Genomic DNA, 20350 nt, shown 5'->3' with positions numbered 1-20350 from the left:
TACTCGTTAGTTTGAACTTACAGTATATTGTGCTTGGTTCACTCTTATTACATTTATAAACCCATAAACATCTCTAATAATTTGATTAACGGTCTATAAAAATACAACATTTTGGATTGGCAATCGCTTATATTATTTTTCATTTCTTAATTGGTACAGGAAAAGAGTTCAGATCGGATTTTCGGTTCCTGTTGGCACTACCAAACTTTCTTCTATAATATTTAAAATAGAATTTGATAAATATTTCAATTTAGACATATTTTGTCAATTTATGTTTAAAGTGGCACTAAACAATATCCACTACTTAATGCCCTTGTAGTCTATTTTTTAAATTAAAAAATGTCCTCTTATGCTGCATACACATGGTCAGAATTTCCATAAAAAAAAGTGATGGGAGCTTTTGGTCGGATATTCCGACCATGTGTATGCTCCATCCAACTTTTTCTGTCTGAATTTCCACCAGCAAAAGATTGAGAGCTGGTTCTCTATTTTTCCGACAGAAAAAGTTCTTGACGGAAATTCCATTCGTCTGTATGCAATTCTGACGCGCAAAAAACCACGCATGCTCGGAAACAATTTGACGCATGCTCGGAAGCATTGAACTTCATTTTCTCGGCTCGTCATAGTGTTGTACGTCACCGCATTCTTGACGGTCGAAAGTTCAGAGAACTTTTGTGTGACCGTGTGTATGCAAGCCAAGCTTGAGCGGAATTCCATCAGAAAAACAATCCAAGATTTTTCCGACGGAAATTCCGCTCGTGTGTACGGGGAATTACTGTGTTTTTCTGCCTCCTTGTAACATCTCCTCTGATCTCCCGGACTTCTTCTTTTCCCCAAACAGTGCATGATAGTTTGGGTCATATGCACTGCTCTATGCACACTTGGTTGTAGCGCACCATTATTTCCAAACTGTACACACTAACCCAAGTTTACATTTTTTTGAGGGACATCAGTCTAATACCATATACACCGATCAGCCATAACTTTATGACCACCCACCTAATATTTAGTAGGTCCCCTTTTACTGCCAAGCACTCCTGACCCATGGAGACATGGACATCACTAGACCTCTGAAGGTATGATGTGGTATCTGGCACCAAGCTGTCAGTAGCAGATCCTTTAAGTCCTGTAAGTTGTGTGGTGGGGCCTCCATGGATCTGACTTGTTTTTCCAGCACATAACCATTGTAGCAGTGTGGCAGGGCACATTATGCTGCTGAAAAGAGGGCACTGCCATCAGGGTACACCATTTTCATGAAGGGGTGTATTAGGTGGTACGTGTCAAAGTAACATCTACATGAATGACAAGACCCAAGGTTTCAAAGCAAAACATTGCCCAAAGCATCACACTGCCTCCACCGGCTTGCCTTCCTCCAATACTGCATCCTGGTGCCATCTCTTCCCCAGGTAAGTGACGCAAACGCACCCAGCCATCCACATGGTGTAAAAGAAAACGTGATTCATTAGACCAGGCCACCACCTTCCATTACTCCATGGTCCAGTTCTTATGTTCATGTAGCACATTGTGGACACAGGTCAGCATGGACACCCTGACCGGTCTGCAGCTTAGCAGCTCCATACACAACAAACTGCAATGACCATTTATTCTGCTTTCAAAACATCAACTTCAGGTGACAACATGTTTGCTTTCAAATGCCATTGTAACCAGAAAATCACTTAACCAGTCAGTGGGTCATAAGCTTATGGTCGATTGGTGTATATAAAATTGCACTAAATCACTCCTATCTTCACTACAAAAGATATGCATTGTGGTGGAAGCTCCAGCTATGTGTTCTTTACTGTAAGAGCTGATGAATTATGGAATAGCCTCCTGCAAAAAGTGGGTTTAGCTTATGAAATAAAGTAGAACTCTAAGCAAGCAGCTAAACACCTGCCTAAGGATTTGTTCATAAATTTCCTCTGCATTATTGACTTCCTACCTCTGGTTAATCATTTCAATGATCTATAATTCACCGATAGCTCACTATAAGCTGTGTTTTTGCAGGATACTGTTGTGGGCCTTCATAGTTTGTCAAGATTTGCTGCTCTAACTTCGGGAAAGTCGGGAGAAGTAGTGCTTGAGGTGACCTCAGAAAGAGGATTCCGGCACACAATCCTTATCAATAATGATAACAATCTCCTGCTGCAGAGGTTAACCCTGCCAGAAGTGCCCGGAAAATACTTGGTGACGGCATCAGGAGTTGGTACCGCCTTCATGCAGGTGAGGATGGTTGGTGTTAGAGTTGGGGTTATCTGTGTTCCAGGGAGGAAGTAGGGTTCTGGCTGTATATAGGTAATGTATGGGAAAGTGCAGTCAAGCTGGGCCAAGTTTCATGCTGGTAGCTACAGGGTAGTTTAATGAAAGGTCTAAAGAGGACCTGTACTGTGTTATCAGGGAGCAGTGACCAAGAGGACTAGTAAACAGTATTGCTTGTGGTCTTGCTGCAGTTGATCCTTACCCATCACTGACCTACCATGCCTTGTTCAACACTGTTAGGGGTTTATTTACTAAAGCTGGAGAGTGCAAAATCAGGTTCACTTTTGCTTGGAGGTTTTATTGCCAAAACTTAATTAAACAAGCTGAGGTTAGACACTGATTGGTTTCTGTACAGAAGTGAGCCTGATTGTGCACTCTCCAGCTTTAGTAAATAAACCCATGTGTCTCTGTGTGGAGGTGGCCAACTTGATAGAGCAGTGCTTTGCTTCCTCGTGTCAGAGCTGCCTGCCTGATGACTGGTGATCTGAAGACTGGTGGGATAATGATAGAAGTCGAGGAAGCACTGATTGACAGAATTAATGAAAAAAAAAGCGATCCTTGCACTGTAACTATTAAGAATGCAGGCAGAAAGCACAGGAAGTTATCAGCTAACAAGATTTCTGGCAGGATCAACAGGTATTTTTGGGACTTTTTGACCATATATATCAAAAAAGTTTAATGGTATGTTTAACAGACCAAAAGAATGATAAATCAGAGAAATTCATTATTAGGATTTATATACACTTTAACTTGAAGATACGTATGGCTTTATGTGGAATAGAGGATCAATTCTAGCAACCCTGAGAAGGTGATTTTCCTCAGGACTAGTGGAGACAAGTAGCCATAAGGTGATTCATAAAACCAGTCTTCAGCTAAAACTAAAATATGAGTTTTAAGTGGAATGGTCCTTTTAACTATTGCTGTTTAGGACAGTATGCTTATGTTTTATTGACATCTACACAGGTTGTCCAGCGTTACCATGCCCCCCCAGAAGTAAAAGAAGCTGCATTTTCCTTGTCAGTACAGCCTCAGTGTATGGAAGATGGAAAAATGGCAATCTTATTGGAATTCTGGTGAGAGAATGTTAGTCTCAGAGGAGCTTACACTCTAATATCCAACCACAGTCACACCCTATTATTATACATTTATATAGCTCTGACATAACATGCAGGGCTGTACAGAGAACACTGAGCCATTCACATCAGTCTCTGTACCAGAGAAGCTTACACTCTAATGTCCACCTCAGTCACACACTATTATTATACAGTACATGTCTATAACTCTGACATGTTCCACAGTGCTGTACAGCGAACACTGATCCAGTTATGAGTCTGTGCACCAGAGGAGTTTGCTCTCTATTGTCTCTTCCACAGCCACACATGATTGTATTATACATTTATATAGCTCTGACATGTTCAACAGTGCTGTACAGAGAACACTGAGCCAGACACGTCGGTTAAACCAGAGCAGCTTACACACTGTAATGTTCTATTACAGTCTCATTATATTATTATACATTTATCTAGCTCTAACATTGTCCAAAGTGCTGTACAGAGAATACTGAGTCAGTCACTTCAGTCTGTGCACCAGAAGAGCTTACACTTTAATGTCCCACCACAGTCACACAATTTATATACATACAAATAATCAGTAAATTAAAGTGTTGGTGACTGAGTTCATATTATGAAGTAGAATTTATCTTTTGGGTGGAAGTAGCCATTAAATAACCCGCTCTGTTGGCTGTCATCTCAGGTATAAGGGAAGTCGAAAAAATACCAACATGGCACTTATGGAGATCAAGATGTTGTCTGGCTATGTTTCTGTGCCAGAGTCCATTGAAGAGGTGAGTTTAATGGCCATATCAGGGAACACATGCCCACCTTTCCTGAGGAGTCATGTTCAGCCAAAGTGAAAATGTATTTCAAATGGGGACCTTTATAGGTTTAGTGAACACTGAAATAACTAAAAAATAACTAAAAAATATTGAAATATGCATTCTCTGTAAACACTCTGTACTTTCCATTTATACTGACTGAGGCCAGGAGATGTCCTTCTTCTGAAATGGGGCATTTGGACTAATTTACGGTATGTTTATGATGCATCAATGATCGCAGTAGATTACCCCGATCTACAAAGGACATTTAGATGTTGTACAGTGAGACAGACCAAATAAACCTCTCTGTCGCCTCTTTTTAGAAAAAGCTTTAATGCAGAACTCCTGGATATTGAAATAGGATTTTTGCTTATCTTATCTGTAAGGAGTACATTACAGGACATGGACTCTTGAAATCTTAGAGACAATTGGGTTATGTGTCTGCCTTCAGGTGATTGGATAAAAAAAGCTATGAGGACAGGCCTATATAACCCCTCTCATTCCCAGCAAGTCTAAGTTTTTTAGCAAGCAATATTAGGAGTGGATTATAAGAAACATAGGAGAGGGAGCCTGTGTCCTGTAATGAACACCAAGAAAAGGATTTCACCTGTAAGGCGAAAATCCTATTTTCTTAGTTCTACAGGCTCTTTAGAGTGGTTGAAAATCCTTTCATATACCCAGCGAAGTGACTGGCCTTAGGTGATACACAGAGATTAAACAAATCCTCCTACATAAGTTATACCTGTCTATCTGCAGCCCTTTCTTCTTTACATCTATTCAAAGAGCTGAATTTTAAAGCTTATCTGAGAAAGGGAGCTGAGAGCTGAAGTTACACTCTGAAGAGCTCAGTGAGGAGAGCTCTGACAGCTGATTGGAGGGATGGGACACACACCCCTCCACATAACACACAGGAGGGGTGTGTGTTATGTGGAGGGGTGTGTGTCCCATCCCTCCAATCAGCTGTCAGAGCTCTCCTTACTGAGCTCTAAGGCTGGCATCAGCTGGAGGTCCCTCCCCTGTCATAATTTTTCTCTTGGTGTTAGGAAAACTTGTCAGAAGTGATTAATGCTGATAGCAGAATAACGAAGCAGCAGACAGAAATGACACTTAGTGCTCTTATTAGAGACAAGTATAGGGGGATATGCTTTGTTCATATTTCATGTCTGAGGTAGTGAGGTTTATAACCACTTTTAGTCTGAGATCATTGGGATATCCAAAAGCAGTGCAACTAAGGGGTGGACAACACAGCAAACAAACGCCAACAGGGCCACGTTATAAATGGTTCAAGGAAAGGCTCAAAGGAACTGTGAGAGTTTGCATCAGAAGAGACCTGAACATCTACCTGGTAAAACTTAACATGTGAACAGAAGACCAGGTGGCCATCTTGCAAATCTGAAAAACAGATGTTTTCTGATGAAAAGCTCAGAGGCAATAACAGATCTGGTGGAATGTGATTTTACAGGAAAGGGTAGAACTTTATCCTTTAAACCAGGGATCTCCAAACTACAGCCCTTCAGCTGTTGCAGGACTACACATCCCACGAGGCATTGTAAAACTCTGACATTCACAGACATGACTAGGCATGATGGGAATTGTATTTCCTGAACAATTGGAGGACCATACTTTGGAGACCCCTGCTTTAAACCATAGACTGGAATGATGAGATGTCTGGAAGCAGTGAAGCAAGAGGCAGGGTGTCCCCTATGGGGATCTTCAAGAATGACAAAGAATGAATCTGACTATTTAAAAGAAGGTGTAGCAGAAGGATAGGCTTGAACATCATGTACAACATCAGGACATAGAGAAGGACAGAACCAGGTTGAAATCCCATGAAGCCACTGAAGAACACACAGTGGGAGCTATGAGAGCAATACTCTGTATAAATGTTTTCACCAACGAATAAGAAGCAAGCATTTTCTTGAAAATGCTGTCTAGAGCAGAAAACTGACCTGGGGGCACTCAAGGTCAAATTCTGGTCTACACCAAACTGAAGAAAAAGCTGAATTTTTCTCCTGCTGAACTTCCTAGGATGAAAGTTGCTTGCTTTGACGTTCAGACCAATGGCCAAGAAACAAAATGGTAAACCAGTCCTTGTGATAAAAGATCTGGATGATCCATGGAGGCCCACAGAGAGTCTGCCAAAAGCTTTACCATGTCTGAGTACCACATCTTCCTAGGCCAGTTCGGTGAAATGAAGACCAATGAAACACTCTCAATATTGATGCTGAAGACCAGGTGCGGAAGGAGCTTCAGCGGGAAAAGGCATAGAGCTGATTCCACAGAATCACCAAAGCATCCATCAAAAAAGCCCTAGCATCCCTAGTCCTGGCAACAAATCTCTCCAGTTTGTTTTGAACCTGGAAGCTAGGAGGTCCACGTCTGGCATCCTGAACTTGTAACAGAGCTTGAAACATTTCCAGGTCAAGGGAGTATTCTCCTTAGTTCAGATGTTGATGACTGAGGAAGTCTGCCTGCTCAGTTTCCATGCCTGGGATGTGCATGACAGTTAGAGCTGGAACATGACATTCTGCCCAAGTGGAGATGAGGTCTGCTTCTCTTTGAGTTATGTGACTCCTGGTGCCCCCTGATGCGGCATTATTGACTGAATTTGGGTCATGTGACCTTGCAACTGAGAGATTAAGCGATCTTACTGAATCCAAGTCGGGTGACTTTGCAGCTATGAGGTCCAACATAGAAAAGACAGCTGCATTGCCCTGAGCTACAGATTGTTGATCCCTGCACCCCTGCACCAATAGCACACCCAGACCTCATCCCAACCCACAAGGTTTAGGCAGTGCCGGGAGAAGGTCATCCAGCGCCCAGGGCAAAGATACCAAACTGCACCCCCCCCTTCCTTTAGAGTTAGGGTTAGCAGTGATGTTGCTGTCACTACTCCTGCAGGCTTGTACCAGAAGCAACTGGCACATGGCGCCCCCCCCCATTCCTGCAATAAACCATTGCGCCCAGGATATCTGTCCCTCCAGCCCAACCCTTGTCCCGGCCCTGGGTTTAGGCCCAGATACTTCAGGCAATGTGTCAAGTGTCCTACAATGGGGATGCCCTGAGAGCAAAGCAGAGGGAGAACAGAGGCTAGAACCTTAATGAAGATCCAAGGTGCAGTGGACAGGCCAAAGGAAAGGAAAACAAACTGATAATGTTGTGTACCCATCCCACAGCAAAACTCCAGAAAGATGGGGATTTTCAATTAAGCATTCTTTTTATCCACAGAGGGCATGAAATATCCTGGAAGAAAGGAGGCAATGACTGTCCAGATCTGCAGATTCAATAGGGGGAGCATTCCTCCTTTCACATTGAAAACTTTTAACAAGTTTGAGTAGAAGCCCTGGTCCTGTTCTGAGACAAAGGTTATCAACCCTTAAGAGAAAAGTTACTGAAGAGCAGTGTGATGATGTACCCATCTTTGCAGAGAAACTGGCAAGTTTGACAGCATGAATTGGGATGACAGCAGTGACTGAAATTATCCCCTTGATACGACCCACTCATCTTGGATGAAGTCGATGAATGTCCTCCTTTGAAAAATGGGGCTCCCTCTCATTGAGAAAAGGATTTTTTCTGGACACAGTGGGTTCAGTGTCTATGGTGGAATTGCGCTCTTGGCTTGGATTTTGACCTTATCACTGGGATCAAAGGTTTATCAACAGAAGCTTTTGCTTTATTCTTCTTCTAGGGTAAAAGGGCACTCTTCTTCCCCCGTGACCCCCTCAAAAAGTATCCAATGATTGTCTGAAAAGCCATCCCCCTTCAAAGGGCATCTGCATGCCAGAAGACTATTCTTGCAAGGAAGCATTTCAGATCAACACTTGAGCTAACACATAAGTCCTTTCAATGTGCATTGAGAGGAGGCCCATTCGGGATATCTGGCAAAGTGAATCAGCTAGGCCAGAGGTTTCAAACTTTCTAAACAAAGTGCCAGTTTACTGTCCTTCAGACTTTATGGGGGGTCAGATGTTGGTGTCAGTGGGTGGAATAATGTCCAATTGATGTCAATGGGAGGAATAGTACCCCATTGTTGGTGTCAGTGGGAGAAAGTGTCCCATCATTGGTGTCAGTAAGAAAGAATAATGCCCCATCACTGGTATCATCATTGGTGTCAGTGGTTGGAACACTGCCCCAAGGGCTGGATAAAGGCAAGCAGAGTTTGTAGACCACTGCACTAGGCCATCAACATGATAGTGCAAGGCCACAGGCAAGAACTCTAGTTGTGGAAGGATAGACAGACCCATCAGTATACAGTAGATCTAGTGAGCAACATATGTGCTGTGTATAAGAAAATTACACACATTAGCTCAGTAGACCCATGTGAAAAAAGTGGCATGACTGTGTCACAGCCAGAGCTCTGCCTGTTAGCCCTTCAGGGACCAGAACATCAGCACCCTGGGTTCCAAATAGGGTAGGGCCCTGACTTCCCACCAATGTTTTTAATTTTTCCTGGTCAGCTATGTGGAATTTCAGGAATCAAGTCTTATCCAAATTTTTTCCCCTTCTGTTTTGCATGCTCCATAAGGGAATTTCAGAGATGGGGATCCAGCAAAACCCAGGCTTCAAATATGTGCTGGGGGTCGCTTTGGGAGAATAGAGGACTTGTGCTAGAATGCGAGGTAGAGTGGGGGACAGATATTTGAGGTGGAGGGTAGAGGTGGGGGGATGGATATTTGGTTGGGGGGGCATTTTGAGAGGGGATAGGACTTGTGCTTAGGGGTCAGATACGTACTGGGCGGGTGTTTTGGGAGGGGAGCAGACTTGTGCTGGGGAGTCAGATATGTACTGGAGGGCCGCTGTGGGAGGGGAGAGGATTTATTCTAGAAGGTGGGGTGGGAGGTCATATATGTGCTGAGGGAGCATTTGGCAGGGGAGGGGAGAGGACTTGTTCTAGCAGGTGGGGTGGAGGGGGTCAGGTATGTACTGGGGGTTAGAAGGTGGGTGGGAGGGTGGATATGTGCTTGGGGAGGCACTGTGAGAAGGGAGTGGATTTGTGCTGAGGGGTCAGATACATACTGTGGGGCTGCTTTGGGAGGGGAGCAGACTTGTGCTGGGGGAGTCAGATATGTACCGGAAGGCCTCTGTGGGAGGGGAGCGGACTTGTGCTGGCTAAATCAGATACGTACTGGTGGGGAACTTTGAGAGAGAGCAGATTTGTGCTGGGGAGTTAGGTACGTACTGAGGGGGGCACTTTTGGAGGTCAATGGATTGTGCTTGGTGGCTCAACAACATACTGGGGGGTACTTTGAGAGGGGAGCAGACTTATGGTGGCGGAGTCAGACATGTAGTGAAGGGGTGCTTTGAGAGGGAGCAGACTTGTGCTGGGGGGTCAGGTACATACTGGGGGGTGCTTTGGGAGGGGAGAGGACTTGTGCTAGAAGGTGGAGTGGGGGAATTTTAAATTCAATCCTCCCTAAAAAAAAGTTCTCTCCCTTACTAAAGCGCCCCTCCACAACATATCCTCTTAGACCCTGGTTACTTGCCCTCCTCCACCTGCCTTCCCAGTCACTGTGTGTTGTGCCCCCCTCCCCCCGCAAGTATCTGTTAAACCCACTGCAGACCTCTGATCAGCACAGCACAAACAGAATGATATTCCTCCTCCCCATCTCCTTCTCCTGTCTGTATACAGGAAAACATCAGAGCCAGGGAGGAGGAGGCGGCTTCAGTTCGATATGCAGTGGGTTGCTGTGACAGGCAGCCAGCGGGGAGATGTTAGCTGCAATACAGAGACTGGATTGAGGTGTGTGGTACCCCATACACCCCGCACAAGCTGCAGGGCAGGTGCAACGGGTGCTCATTCTAGAGCACCCCTGCTGGGAAAGTGCCAGAACTTGTTTGGCACTGGGCTCTACTGCGGGACTCTGCCTTGATTCGCCGGGACTTATATCAAATCCTGACGACTTCAGGACAGTTGGGAGTTATGGCAAAAGTGCCCCTAGTGTAAGGTAGTGCCTGTTTAAAGTGCCTACGTAGCCCAGAAGAACCCAGGTAGGCCTCTCATGTGACCCTTGCTTGGTGTCCAACGAGGAGGGAAACATGGAGGATGTGACTACCACCACACAACCCCTACCTTACAACTAGACTTAAAGTGGAACTTTACTCTGAAAAGTAGGTCTTGCTAAATCACTTCAGGCTGGCCCCTTTTGTAGGTATAGGTATGTAAAACATAAAAAATAAGTGCTTATAACATTCAAAATCTAGTAATACACTGTCTCACCCTGCTCTACACATGCCCAGTTGCTCTATATTTATAGGCACTGTGCCGAAAAACAGAGCACCTAGAGGCCGATATGCTGACAGCCTAAAGATTTACTGCTGCTCGGGGACCCTGAGCTTTTGCAAAATGGCAGCCTCCAGCAAGAACAAGCAGGAGCAATGCTGGAGGCAATTTAAAGCACACAGTACTTTTGGTAGCATAATTATTCATGTGGGATGCACTGTATGTTCCTTGTTAAGGAACATGATTTTTTTATCAGGTTGTTCTGGGTAAAGTTCTCCTTTAACCCTTGCAAGGTGGGGGCGGAGGGGGGAACGACAAGGGTAATTTTTGCTGCTGCCTAGAGTGGGGATTTTAGTTTTCTGCATGCAGCCCCCTGTATAGCAGGGGAAAACACAAAGAAGATGTAGAAATGTGTTATGATTTGTCACCATGGTGTTTATGCTCAACCTATGTACTGTATGTTTTCTATTAGGATGACAACTCTCACATATGTATGTAAAAAAAAAAAGTAAAAAAAAGGACATTAGTTCCTCTTTAAATATGGAATACTTCTCATCTTACAGGTAAAGAGAGACTCGGATGTGCAGCGGGTGGAAATCAAGGATGATTTGATTACTATCTATTGGGAAAAGGTAGGACACATAGGACAGTGACCAAGTAACTTCTACTTCTGATAGTAGAAGTTGAATGTCAATGTCTTCTTTTTAATGTGGCCCTATCGGATCTACACGTAGATACACCATGTTTGTTCTTGTACAGTGCCATGTAAGATTTTGGTGTTAATTCTCTTATCTTTGGTAGGTCACATCAGACCATAAGACTGTGGAGATCTTATTTAGGCGCTCAGTCCCGGTTACCGGTTTGAAACCTGCCTATGTTAAGCTCTTGGATTACTACATGCCTGGTATGCGACTCCATCTGTCTTCAGTACCCCTATAACACATCATGTTACTTTATGTGGAAGCAACACTGCCCCATATGGAGTGTTGTAAATCAGAATAAAACATTGTAGAAATAATTTATTATTGATAATTTCTATTGTCGAGTTCCACTTCCTGTCTACATGCACAACAGCAATGGCCACCTGCCATTTCTCATGGTGGGTTGCTAATGGTGACAACAGTAAACCATGATACAGAGCAGTGTCCCATTGTGACATGAAGTACCTGAACAAGGACTAGACATGTGCGATTCATTTCATTCATTTGGACAAAATTTTTGTTATTCGGATATATCCGAATTTCCAAATCACAATAATAATGATATTCAACAAATTTGAAATAAATTAGGCAAATTCAAATTTGAAAATTAATTAGAATTCAAAAATGAATTAGAATTTGAAATGGAAACATATTGCAATAACTACAGTAAGGTATAAAATTTTTAAACAAGATGATGATTCCTACTTAGGCTGCTTTATAGAAAAGAATAGAATCAAACAGACTAGAATAGGATAGAATGGAACAGAAAAGAAAAGAACAGAAAATAAAAGAATAGAAAATAAAATAAAAGAATACAATAAAATGGAACGAATCTAACCATCTTCTGAAATTAGATTTTCAAATCGATTTGAAAAAAACAAATATATGAAACTAATCCAAATATACAAAATTAATTCCAAAAACGATAATTCTAACATAATGAATATGACGAAACAAAATGATTAACTTAAATCGGTAGTGAACTGAAACTTTAACCACTTCAGCTCCGAAAGGTTTACCCCCTTCATGACCAAGCCATTTTTTGCGATATGGCACTGCGTTACTTTGACTAAAAATTGTGCAGTCGTGTAACGTTGTACCCAAATAAAATGTATGTCCTTTTTTCCCCACAAATAGAGCTTTCTTTTGGTGGTATTTGGTCACCTCTGCGTGTAAGCGGTAATTGTATTCGTCAGCACAATAGGCACTTTCCACTGACTAACACAGTATAAACCCAAGCACACGGTGCGTATCTGTAGAGGCTGCTATTCACACACATTACCCAGTACAACGGTATTCCTTCAGCAGATGGATATAGGCACCTGATCCGCTTGTCCCTCCGAGGGACACAGCGAGGAAACCGGATTTATTATCCGCAATGGGGAGTCTTTTTTCCGACCAGGATTGCTGATATAGGACTTCGTAGGAACCCTGAGCTATCCCTCACAGGCCAGAACACTCTCCCTATCTTCTCCTAACTCTCCCTGACAAGCGGGTTCTCTCTCCCTGTCTATGCACACACGTGAACTCCACTAAAACGTGGCTGGGCTTTCTTATATAAAGTATCCACCCAAAAATGGCCGACCAAATCTCCCGAAATTTGCTTGTCCTATCAGGACACTAGGCTTCGTCAAACAGCTCTGAACATATGTACACATAAACATATCAAATAGGCTGGAAAGTGAGAATATACACTTGCTAACCCACTACCTTTTGCAGCCAACTAGGCTGCTCTGCACTACAGTTGCCTACATGAGGTTTTTATTTTTTGCACCATATATGAAAATAGACCCACAATTTTGACAAAAATATATATATATATAAAAAAAAACCCCAATTATCGTATATTGATTGGTTTGCGCAAAAGTTATAATGTCTACAAACTATGGGCTAAACGGTGCAAGTTTAGGAGATATTCCTACAGATAAGCCTTATTATATAGTTACCTGTAGCTACAAAGAAAAAACGAACTCTACTTTAATAAAGGAATTCGAGACAAAACACATTTTCCATTATGTACATCTCTAACAAGGACCCTCATGGCAGGATCACCATGTTTTTTTTAAACTGAACTCCAGGAGTGATCTTTACTGCATACCTACACTGGTCCAGAAATATGCAAATTTCAAGAATAATGGGCCCCTGGGGAAGCTGACCATCACTGTACAGCTTTTCAACACCAATAGCTGCGATATTCGATGAAGTGAAGAGGGGTGGTTGTGGCATCACATTCCCCACCTCATCCAATCACAGAATGTCTTGTGTACACCAAAAAGAAAACAAATACTAGCATACTAAAAATACTATGAATGGTGGCAGTGCCAATTGAGCAACCCCCTGTGGTCAGTGATCAGAGAACACAGAAGCCAAGCAGGACACAGAGGATTACTGCAATCACTGTAGTATTACTGACCACTACAATGATTGTCAGCTTACATTGTGCCAAGCTGGACCAAGAATAAGTATGCAATAAAGATCACTTCTGGAGTTCAGCTACAATAAAAACTGCAATATTTAAAGTGGCGGCCCTTCCATCGGGGGCACACAGGCGCCCCCCCCCCCCCCCAATCCATGCGTCTGGCCCCCTAATCTACATGCAGGGTGCCGGACGAATGGATTTCAATTGTTTTTTTGTTTTTTTTTTAAGCACATGATTAGAGCCTGAGGCTCTAATTAGCTTAAAAAAGGGTGGGCTTGGGGCTCAGAGCACTGTGCCCTGAGCCCGCCCACTTGTGTGACAATAGCGAATTAATATTTGCTATTGTTTTCCTGATTCTCCTCCCGCAAATCAGGAAGCAGTTCCTGAGACTCGATTGGCCAGGGAATCTTAAGACTCCCGGCCAATTGGGTCTTAGTCAGTACCCACTTTCTGTTCGGCCTGGAGGAGAAGCAGTGGCCCCGGAGCGAGGAGCTGCAGCCTGGATCCATGTCTGTCTGATCTGCCTCCTTCCTACGGTAAGGAGGCCTCTGATCGCCGCCGCATTCCCGTCCATCTCCAGAAGGAGGGGCCGTGATCACTGCATTCCCATCCGTCTCCCGCGCGGTGGAGGATTCCCGTCCCGTCTCCTGTACCAGCCGTCGCTGATTGAAAGTTACTTTTGAAATGACTTTATTTTGAGATTCATATGAGATTTTGGTAATCTGGTTTTTTATCTACTTTAACGGAATAATCATGAATGAAATGATTTCCTTACATATTTGTGTCTGAACAGAAATGGTTAGCCATGTTAGGCCATTAGGAAACTAACATGACAATGGAATAGGAGGCATAAGTTTTTTTTTTTCACAAAACAGGACAAAAATACAATAGTCAATAATTTTTCCCCTTTTTTTTTACTTTATTACATTGGTATGACATGTCTCTTATTGTGTCATTGCAGAGGAGACGAACACAGTGTGCTACCTGGCGGAGTGCTAGTGAGGTGAGTGTACACCCCGGATTCTGCATCTCCTACACAGAATGTATATATACCTGCAGAATATAAAGCCACCTGAACACTGAGCTTAAAAAAATGCGCCATTTACAGGTGATTGGAATTTTTTTTTCAGCCTGTGTTATATGGGGTTGTAGGCAGGTGCAATCTCCTGTCTCCACTGCAGGTGGCGCTCAACTGCAGTGGAAATGCAGAGGGAGAGGAAGTCATTGGGGACAGGGTTCCTCTATGGCTTCCTGAGTAATTGGGGTGTTTCGTCACATATGGCGACCCATCACATTTGGCTACCCGCTGGACTGCGCATGCGCGACAACGCCATATGCGTTCCAACACTGTGGCGATCTGCGCTTGCCCAGAATTTTGTGGCCACACCCCTGAGTCCAGGTTCAAACCCCACCATCCAAGTGGACATAGAGTTAGAGTATAATTATGCCAAGCGAAGCGAGGCCGTGCTTGAAGCGTGGCGAGCGAAGCCCCTGGGTTTGGTGTGCTTTATGCGAGTGGGTATAGTAGGCAAAGGTACCCTGTCTGTGAGCAACAGTACTAGTGATAGGGAAAGAGTAGGGTCGCATCTCTCTGGATACCTTCCTGATTGGGCACGAGATGGCCAGGCCACATTCTGTCTCCTTAATCATTAAGCTCTTGTGGTAGATGCACTTTTAATGAGCTTGCGTCAGTCTGAACTGCGGTTTAAGGGCATGCCAGCCTACTTTTATTGAAAAACAAAGCTAAAAGTTCATAAACAGCAACTTGCCCATCCAGGAGTTCTTCTCCAACAAAAACATATGACAGAAAATGCTAAGCCACCTGGCTACACCTCAGCAGCACCGCCACTCTCTTTGGTCTCCCAGATCATAGGCTCTTCAGGCCTTGGTTCCAGCACCACACTGCACAGGCCCACAGAAAAGGAATCAGCACAAGGGACACATCCTACTGACTGTAGGTTATATCTCTTGTGCTGATTTCTGTGTTTTTTTTTTTATTTTGGCCGCACTTAGGCTTTAATTCATCTATGAAAAGTGGTATCATACAGCACATTCCATGACAGAGGAGGGGTCCGTTTAATTTTTTCAAATTTCTTACAAAGTTTACTCAAATTTAAACTGTTTTATATCTGTTTATTTACTGTCTATAAAAAACATTCTTTTACAAATAAATGACAAAGGATTCCCAGAGCACTATGACTTAAAGTCTGATTGAACCATTTGTATTTGTTACTGTAATGCAGTCAGGCTGCATAAAAACTCATAAAATATACTGCTCTTTTAGACCAGGTTCACATATGCGCGGCCATGGGCTCGCGTCTCGGGTCCAGTGCGTGTCTGTTCACAGGTTCAGGTGCGATTCAGGTCCGAATTTTTGCCTGAATTCGCACTTGAACCGGACCCAAACACGCACGGGACCTTTTTCAATCTGGCCCACGGCCACCCCGGACATGTGTGAACCGACTCCATTGAGAGCCAGGCATACGAATTTGTTTCCTCCGCATCCAATTCGCATATATGTGAACCCAGCCTTAAATTTTTTTGTTTCTAACTGCTGCTGCAAGTGTTAAAATTACCTGCCAGTATGTTGAAGAGTCAGACCGCTTCTGTCACTCACAACTCACAAGCAGCCCAGGTTTGCAGTGTCTCCTACACACTGCTCCAATCAACAGTGCTGCTCAGGGAGTGGGAGCGCTGTTGACTGAAGCAGTGGGCATGGGGTGTGTTGGACCTTAGGAGACCCAAACAGCTACCTTTCTTTGCTCACAACTGTCCATGATTTCAAGGGACTGTCCCTGATTTGGAGCAAAGTCCCTCTGTCCTTCTTTCCTCGTCATTTGTCCCTCATTTTAGTACCATATATACTTTTATATAAAATGCACTTTTTATCTTTAAAAACATGTTATACAGTGCTAAATCTTTCATCTAATTTCTAAATTTCAAAAGCCAATATAAAGGAATAGTAGTGGTAAAAAAAAGGCACTTATGGGTTTACTGAGTCATTTTTTTGCATAATGCTCCTTTAACCCTGTCTCTGCCAGAGCCGTTTTTGCGTTTTTTTGCACACATGTTTAAGGCCTGAAGATTACACAAAACCCACAAATATATATTTTCTGAAAGCAGACACCCTAGAGAATAAAATAGTGGTAGTTGCAATTTTTTATGTCACAGGATATTACCGCAAAGGTCTAGGAAATGCAAACTTTCAGTAAAAAACACACTAACGTGAATTTTAGGGCAAACAAACACAATAAATTACCCACATTTTTGGTAAAATATAAAAGATGAGGTTGCACTGAGTATATAGATACCCAACATGCCAAACCTTAAATTTATGTGCGCCCGTGAAATGGAGACAAACTTCAGTACCCTATATTTTCTAGCGCTGGTACCAGGGTGTGTGAGAGCAATTGGGCGGCAGTGAGCCATACAGATGCTCTCACCTGATAGGCAGGAGTCTGCCTGTCAGTTTCACACACAATCCCGGTGGCTGCAGCCACCAGATTGTGTTTGATACCCCGCACCGTTATGTCCGTATAATGTACGGACCTGGCGGTGAAGGGGTTAAAGGGGTGTGGCAGGGGGTGTGTCCTATGCTATAGATACTTTTGCACATAGGTGTCCCTCGTTCACATCTCAAAATGTTGGGAGGTATGCTTGTGAGTAGCGGTCCAACTATACAACATGCTTCCTAGACAATGTATTTTAACCCTTGCAACTAACAAACTCTAAAAGAAATGTTTATGTATTACCTTATAGTAAGCCCAACTGCATTACCATACTAAATACATACATAAATAGCTGGGGTTTAACTTCAGGGACAGCACAACACAGGCAGTTATCTTTCAGGCACTCTGGATCTTGAAAGTCAAGTTTAAAGTAATTGTAAAGTCTTTTTTTTTTTCCTAAAAAAATTATAAACATGTTATACTTACCTCCTCTGTGCAGTTGGTTTTGCACAGAGCAGCCCAGATCCTTCTCTTCTCGGGTCCCTCTTCGACTCTCCTGGTCCCTCCCTCCCGTTGATGCCCCCACAGCCAGCAGCTTGCTATGGGGCACCCGAGCTGAGTTTCAGTTCTGTGTATCCATTTAGACAAGGAGCCCCGGCCTGGCCCCACCCCCTCTCTCCCCTGATTGGCTAGCTGACTTTGACAGCAGCGGGAGCCAATGGTGCCACTGCTGTGTCTCAGCCAATCCGGAAGGATAATCTCGGTCGGCTGAGACACTTGTGGACATCGCTGGGCAGAGATGGGGCTTGGGTAAGTATTAGGGGGGCTGAGAGGGGCTGCTGCACAAAGAAGGCTTTTTATTTTAATGCAAAGAATGCATTAACATAAAAAATACCTTCTGCCTTTACATCCCTTTAAAGTCAATGCTCTGACTAGGCTTGAGTTATTGGCTTTCTGCAACAGATGATAAAGAGACAAAGAAAAGCATGTGAGATGGCGCCCACCCTCCACCCTCTGTCTGTCTATAAAAAATATATATAATATAAATATTCATATGCTTTTTTAAATGTTTCTACATTTTATTTTTGTTATTTTTATTTTTTATATATATTTTCTATTTGTTTGTTTTTTTTTTATTTTTTTTATTGCTCTTGTATTTGTATTGTTTCAAAATAAATGGTGTTTCCACTTTTATGTTCAAATTTGGGAAACCCCCACAATGTTTGTTATGTGGATCAAATCCCACAGCATGCCTAAAATGTATAAAAATATTTCTAACCTATCTAGTTGTTTGTTTGGAACAAGTTTATACATAGGACTCTTAAGCAGTGTCTTCGGTTTAGAATAGCCTCCAATGTGCAAATAGGGGATAGACAGGACAGTTTTTTTTTAAGTGCATTAACATACAATGTACCCCCCTAAGCCTTGAGATTAATATTATTATTATTATATATTTTTTAGAACAGCTGAGATCTTTAAAGTGATATTAAACCCAGATTTTTTTAAACATCTTCAGAAGCTAATTTAGTCGCTTAGTGAGTTTGCAGCTTCTTTACCTTTTTAATCCTTGCCAATGTTTGTGTTAAAGCTGGTGCCTTGATCACTACCCGAAAATTCCTGTTTCAGGGTGGCTCCTTTCTCTTACAGCATCCTATAGAGCCACCCTTTCTAGAATTGCATTTCCCTACACTGTCTGTGTACATCAATAGAAACACACAACCCCATGTTCTAAGAATGCAGGGCACTCCTCTGCTACTACCACCCCCTCCTCCAAGATTCTTGTTTAAACTGGAAGTTCAAAGAGAGCAGGAGCCAGCAAACATTGAAAGCACCTGTAAGTGTTGGAAGAATTTTAACATATAGTTCATTGGATAACATTTAGTTTATTGTGCTCAACATGTTAAGCTAAAACACACTGACAGCTTTGTACTACTTTAGTCCTTTGTTGAAATAAATAGCAGATCTAGAATACAAAAGATTATGAGATCTGCCAGCTCAGTACAGACAGGGATAATTATAGCAAACAAAACTCCACAGCCCCCTCCTTTACATTGCATGCAAGGAGAAAATTTGTATTTTTAAGCAAGTAAAAAGCAAGCAGTAAATTTAAACATTTTTATGTTATTATGTTATGCTATGGAAGTGATGACACATATAAAGAATGTGTAATCCCAATTTGACTGCAAATGTGGAAATTCACCTTAAAAACAAACAAATCATTTATAACATTTTTAAAAATCTTTTCCAGAGATGACAAAATGAACCTTCCTAGCATCTTGTGATTCCTGCAGATCATCACAACATCCTGCAGAGCATTCAATGTTGGATCGTGCACACGTATTCATTACATGTTGCTATGACCTTGTCTCCTGACTGTGTCTTTCTCAATGAATAAAATTCATATAGCTATAATCTTGGGACTTCAGACTCTTGTATATGGGGAAGGGGGTGTGGGCATAGGAGGGCTGGTGGCATTACACACATTTCTCTTAGAACAGATAACATGACTGGTAAAATAAATTGTGGTACCTACATAATGTGATGCATAGGATTTCCAACCTCTTCTGCAAACATTACTGATCCACTGTCACCTTGCTGAAAGCCCAACAAACCAAAACAGGGTTCAGAGTATGTAAAGTACAACAATCCATATAGAATGCAAAATAAAGAGTATGTATAGCGCACCCCCTAAGGAGCTGCAGTTAAACTGGAATCTCCCACCATGCACAGCCAGTCACACTAAATTTTCACAGGCACTCCAGAGACGGAGAACAATTCTTGACTTGTTTTTGTGGTTTATTGAGGGGTTAATAACTTGGATGGGGATGAAAAATTATGGGATGCCCACTTGACTTCAGCAACAACATTTTAGCATAATCTTCAGGGACATCTTCCTGAACACATTCTATATACAGCTTTCTCGACACTCCTGCACTTTATTTGCTTGCAGACTCCAGCTGAAGCACTGAAATGGATCTGACAGGCACAGTCAGATTTAGCAATAGCCCTTTGCAGGCAGAAACTCAATGCCCCTTTGTTGTGTAGCAAAACACAGTGATCAGCTTGCAATCTCCCTCCTATGGCTACTGGTCCCAGTCAGGGGCAATAGGAGATTATAAACAGATTTATACATACTGTCCCTGGTTTTACTGAGGCTGGCAACCCTGATTGGGGCCCCCTAGTGGCCCAGGGCCCTCAGGCAGTGCCCGAGTTGCTCAATGGTCAGTCCGCCCCTGGTCCCAGCAACACCTCTCCTGGCACCGACAACACGCCTGGCTGCAGCTGCCCCTTTCACATAGCCCCCCAGGCTAACTTCACACCGCAGTCCTCCAGACTGACTCTCTCTCGCCAGCCCACCTGCAGATCTTCCATTAAAGGGATGAAGACTTTTCACAATGCTGTCTTCAGGGAGAACTAGCTACATGTGGCAGT

At 43.0% G+C, this 20350-nt stretch overlaps 1 protein-coding gene across 10 annotated transcripts in view; it reads left to right on the top strand.

The window, feature by feature from the left end:
• The window catches only part of LOC141105739 (alpha-2-macroglobulin-like protein 1), a 251128-nt gene extending 231798 nt beyond the window's left edge, over positions 1-19330 (top strand). For all 10 annotated transcript variants that reach the window (XM_073595819.1, XM_073595817.1, XM_073595811.1 and 7 more), the window contains 7 exons: positions 2005-2220; positions 3220-3329; positions 4009-4099; positions 10913-10981; positions 11151-11253; positions 14431-14472; positions 19167-19330. In XM_073595819.1, coding sequence (XP_073451920.1) covers positions 2005-2220; positions 3220-3329; positions 4009-4099; positions 10913-10981; positions 11151-11253; positions 14431-14468 — 627 coding nt within the window. In that variant the 3' untranslated portion in view covers positions 14469-14472; positions 19167-19330. The remainder of the gene's footprint in view (positions 1-2004; positions 2221-3219; positions 3330-4008; positions 4100-10912; positions 10982-11150; positions 11254-14430; positions 14473-19166) is intronic.
• Positions 19331-20350: the final 1020 nt, after the last annotated feature.

The sequence above is a fragment of the Aquarana catesbeiana genome, linkage group LG08 (genome assembly GCF_042186555.1).
Source record: "Aquarana catesbeiana isolate 2022-GZ linkage group LG08, ASM4218655v1, whole genome shotgun sequence".
Lineage (NCBI taxonomy): Eukaryota > Metazoa > Chordata > Amphibia > Anura > Ranidae > Aquarana > Aquarana catesbeiana.
The sequence above is the reverse complement of the archived record's forward strand: the minus strand, read 5'-3'. Positions and strand labels throughout refer to the sequence as shown.